At 40.3% G+C, this 5,065-nt stretch overlaps 1 protein-coding gene across 1 annotated transcript; it reads left to right on the top strand.

Annotated features, from left to right (window-relative positions):
* The first annotated feature begins 3,957 nt into the window (after positions 1 to 3,957).
* Positions 3,958 to 4,680, top strand: LOC146965120 (uncharacterized). Its single transcript, XM_085765672.1, has 3 exons — positions 3,958 to 4,072; positions 4,160 to 4,477; positions 4,583 to 4,680. Exons 1-3 carry the CDS (start codon positions 4,000 to 4,002, stop codon positions 4,678 to 4,680), a joined length of 489 nt encoding a protein of 162 aa, XP_085621798.1. The 5' UTR covers positions 3,958 to 3,999.
* The last annotated feature ends 385 nt before the right edge of the window (positions 4,681 to 5,065 follow it).

The raw sequence follows: 5,065 nt of genomic DNA, 5'->3' as shown, positions 1-5,065 counted from the left end.
ATTTTCACTTCTTACAGGGTTGCCAACTTTTGGTCCTGGGCTGGAGGTGAGATTCTGTTGGTCTGTTAGCGGGGGGGGGGGGGGGGGGCTGTCTATAATAATAATAATAGTTATGTTTATTGTAGTTTTTCTCTCTGTCTCTCTCTCTCTCTCTCTCTCTCTCTCTCTCTCTCTCTCTCTCTCTCTCTCTCTCTCTCTCACACACACACACACACACACACACACACACACACACACACACACACACATTATACCTGCAAACTGAGTAGGCTATAATAGGTGACAAAATATATCCCTCTAGGGGGGTCTGGGGGCACCCCCCCAGGAAAAAATTGTGATTTTAACATGTATTTGAAGCATTCTGGTGTACTCTGAGAAGAAAATAAAGGGAAAACACAACATTTGCTTCAGATAAGAGGGAAAAATCTGTGGTTCCTATCATTGTATGGCTGGAGTGTATGAAACTGGTCTAGTGGGGAGCTGTGGCTTTTGGCCTGGACCAGCCTATTGAGCCTATTAATATATGAAAGGACAGAACAGACATGTCCTGTGATTTTCAGTCTTCTACTACAGCCTGATGATACAAGTCAGGTCCTGAAATGTGTGTTTCTCTTCTGTAATAAACATTCTACATACCCATTCGGAGTTTGCAGGTATGGCCCACGTGCGCGCACACACACACACCTGTTGCTGCGCTGTCTCTCTCTCCTCTGCTCTCTGGACTGAGCTGCCTGTCTGTACTTTTGTGCTACCCAGTCTGCATCTTGATTTTATAGTTTTCAACGGACTGGCCCAACCAGCCCGACCGCAGGCGTCAGTTCGAGCCGCGTTCAGTCTGAAAACATAACTCGGTCAGGTCAGGTTGTGTTTCGGGCATTCGCTCTCTCCCTCTTTTTTTTGACCATCGGATTCGGACCAAGTCGGGTCCAGGCTTCAGCACCGTGCCGCTGTTGGGGGAGGGGGGGTCGCTGATCGACAACTCCCCGTCCTACTGTGCTGTGATCACAGGCTTGAGCAGCCGTCCAATCGACACGCGGATAAGCATCACGCACACCAATCAGAGAGCCTATTGATGAGTGCCAAAGCTTGCTTTAATTTTTTTTTTTTTTTTTTTGCCAAATCGCTTGATTTTGGCGTGTAGTGTGGCGGATTAGCTAAACAATCGTTCACTTTGTGATAAAAGCATGAAATTTGGTGGATGTGTTGGTGAATATGTTTCAAACAAATCTGGATATTGGGCCACCTCAAAAGCGCCCCCTAGTGGCCGTGGCAGCCATTTGTTATGCGAATAAATGAATGATTAATATAAACTGCCCTTTTAATAATACCAACTGGTGATGTATTGTATATTGTTGGAAAGCCTGATTAGTCACCTTTACAACAAGGTACAGCTTGTAAGGATCGTGCATTCATGGAATGAGCAACAGGGCTAAACGTGTGGGTAGCGCACCCCAAAAATGTGGGGCAGATTAGCTCAATAAATCACAAGAATTGTTTATTTTGTGGTAGAAGCACAACATTTGGTGGATGTGTTTGTGGATATGTTTCAAACATTTTTGGTTTTTAAGGACCCTTAAGATGTCTACTTAAGATTTTTGCTTGTTGCCCGGGTCAACTAATGTTCCATGGGGGTTTTTTGCCGGTCATTTTGAATTTATGTCCGCACGAATGGCGAAAACGCCAATTTTCATAACTCCTAAACCAGACATCATACAAAGAAATGAACACACTTTTTCATATAATTATGACACCAGGAATCAAATGGAAATGACACTGAGATGGTAAAACCACTCTTTATCAGAGAAAAATGAACTCTCGTGTAGTATTTTAGTATAAATTACTCAAAAAAAAGTTCGGAAATGTTTTTTCAGTCCATAATTTCTCCCTTTTAATAATTCCGGTTGGTGCTGTCTTTTAGACAGATGGAAAGCCTGATTAGTCACCTTTCCAACGAGGTACAACTTGTAAGGGTTGTGCATTCATGGAATGAGCAACACAACTATATGGGTCATTCCATGAAATTTTTGGTAATAATATATATTAATTATTATAAATATTTACCAATTTATCGGTGTCCCCTGATTTTATGTCAACCCTGTTACCCTAACCAAAAAACCCTTGAAAAACAATGGTACATCCCAGATTTGACATGACAGGAGTTTGCATCATCTCTTACCCAGGATGCTAACAGCTCAGTAGCTTTCTCTCATCTCTTATGTGCTATTTTTGATGTTTTTTCAAGGTTGGACCGGGGGGGACAAGCATATAACGTCAACCCTGTTACCACTTTTTAACATATAAGTCCAAACAATTTTCTATTTCTCATAATATAATCGATATCTACAGGTAATTAACTTTCAAAGTACACAGTTTGCCATTTAGCTAGCATTTATTTCAGCTAGCAATGGGCAAATTAGCTTGAAATAGTCAACCCTGTTACTGTCAACCCTGTTACCTTTGCAGTGTAGACAATAGAATGTGTGTCCTGTCATCTATTACTCTTGTCAACCCTGTTGCCATAACTTCAACCCTGTTGTTGTCATTAATTTGATAAAAATGGTTTTAAAAAATTGAATTTCAACTGTTACCATTATAGACTATATAGACTATATATAGAAAATATTCTCAATAATCTCTAATTAGAAATACTGTATATTGTAAAGTTTATGTCGGTAACAGGGTTGACAAGATTAGGAAAACATTAAAACTATAATAAAATATTAAATTCCACAGCCTGAGATGACACAACATAATTTCTTGTAATTTTAAACTTTCTTTGATTCCTGGCTACTTAAAAAATAGCAATTAAATATAGTTTAAATTTTAACTTGTCAAAGTTGCAAAGTTACCAATTTCATGGAATGACCCATATGTGTTGGAGCGACCAATTTATTTATACTAAAATACTACACGAGAGTTCATTTTTCTCTGATAAAGAGTGGTTTTACCATCTCAGTGACCTTTCCATTTGATTCCTGGTGTCATAATTATATGAAAAAGTGTGTTCATTTCTTTGTATGATGTCTGGTTTAGGAGTTATGAAAATTGGCGTTTTCGCCCTTCGTGCGGACATAAATTCAAAATGACCGGCAAAAAACCCCCATGGAACATTAGTTGACCCGGGCAACAAGCAAAAATCTTAAGTAGACATCTTAAGGGTCCTTAAAAACCAAAAATGTTTGAAACATATCCACAAACACATCCACCAAATGTTGTGCTTCTACCACAAAATAAACAATTCTTGTGATTTATTGAGCTAATCTGCCCCACAGGGGGTGCAAATTTTTGGGGTGCGCTACCCACACGTTTAGCCCCGTTGCTCATTCCATGAATGCACGATCCTTACAAGCTGCACCTCGTTGTAAAGGTGACTAATCAGGCTTTCCAACAATATACAATACATCACCAGTTGGTATTATTAAAAGGGCAGTTTATATTAATCATTCATTTATTCGCATAACAAATGGCTGCCACGGCCACTAGGGGGCGCTTTTGAGGTGGCCCAATATCCAGATTTGTTTGAAACATATTCACCAACACATCCACCAAATTTCATGCTTTTATCACAAAGTGAACGATTGTTGTAAAATATTGAGCTAATCCACCCCACTAGTGAGAATTGTTTGAGTGGCGTGAGAGCGTGAGACAGGACCTAAAAGTGTGTGACACACGCCAGATGCGTGAGAGTTGGCAACCCTGACTTCTATCTCCTGGAAACTGTGTGTCATATCAGAAAGTTTTGGACCTGCTGAAACCACACTCAGCAGTTCACTCACACTCTGAACATAGAGTGCCCTCAGCTTCTCATAGATTTGGTTTTGACAAAGACAAAGATTCACTTATGTTCTAATGTATATACATATTCTCATTTAAATTAAATTATTGTAGTTATGACTTCTGTAACATGTTGTTCCATGAAAGAGTGACACACATGTGGGCTTAGCTAACCAGCGACTAACCACTTCCTATTCTCTGCACCTACACCTCACTCTTTGTCTGATGGTCGTCATGTTCAGGCGAAACCAAGCAGCTCTGCTCTCCATTCAACTACTACTGTTTTATGTCTTTGCAGGTAAAGTGGAGTTTGGTGTCTTGCATGTTGTTTCTCTAAATGTATTTACAGCTTTAATTTTATGTTGTCTGTTTCCTTCCATGTTAGAGTCTGAACTCCATGAGCACAGGGACATACTGGTGTCCAGAGGAGACCCCGTCATGTTGACTTGCAATGTATCCTGGACAAACCTAACACTTATCACCTGGACCAAAGACAGATTTCATTTTTCTTATTCATTTTCACTCAATAAGTCTTTTACAAACTTCTCATCTGACAGAGTGAGAATAGACTCTGGTTTTCCTTCAACCCTGAATATTTCAAATGTTTATCATAACGACACAGGACTCTATAGGTGTCAAGTAAATGGTAAAAATGGCATCTGGACTGCTACATGGAAGTTAACCTGGTCTGAAAAACATGAAGGTAGGTAGAGAACAACACAGGGTCAGTCACTTCTACACCAGACATGGTGTGTGTCAGAGATCAACTGTACGCTGCCTAAATTAATTCATATCTGACTTTTATCAGAAATCGTCGACTTCAAGTTTTGGTCCTCTCTTTACACGATCACAGTTGCATCTGGATTTCTCTGTAGCATCATTGCAGCTCTTTGTCTCTGCAGGTGAGTGACCATTTTCTTTGTATATAAATTTCCATCATTACAAAAGTTAAATCTTGCACCTGCTTTGGTTTTAAACGGTTAAATTCAGACCATGTTCTTTGTCTTAACATTTCCTTATAACGACTCCACCCTTCCGTGTTCGTTATTGTAGTGTGACCGTGTTTGTTTGTTGCTCTGGTTAACAATAATGTCGATTCTACACTCAGTGAAAATACTGAACAAAGTATCATTGTAAGAGACATACAGGCTGAAGATGAGCAGCACGGCGTGTTTGAGTGTGTGTATGTTGCAGAGGGGGTGGTTCACCTGGGAGTGGGCGTGTGGGCGTGTGTGCGTGCGGAAGTGTGTGTGCGTAAAGGTGGGCACTCACCGGTGACACAGATGAGAGA

Source organism: Trachurus japonicus, chromosome 21 (assembly GCF_045865225.1).
Source record: "Trachurus japonicus isolate A0001 chromosome 21, Traja_1.0".
Taxonomy (NCBI): domain Eukaryota; kingdom Metazoa; phylum Chordata; class Actinopteri; order Carangiformes; family Carangidae; genus Trachurus; species Trachurus japonicus.
The sequence above is the reverse complement of the archived record's forward strand: the minus strand, read 5'-3'. Positions and strand labels throughout refer to the sequence as shown.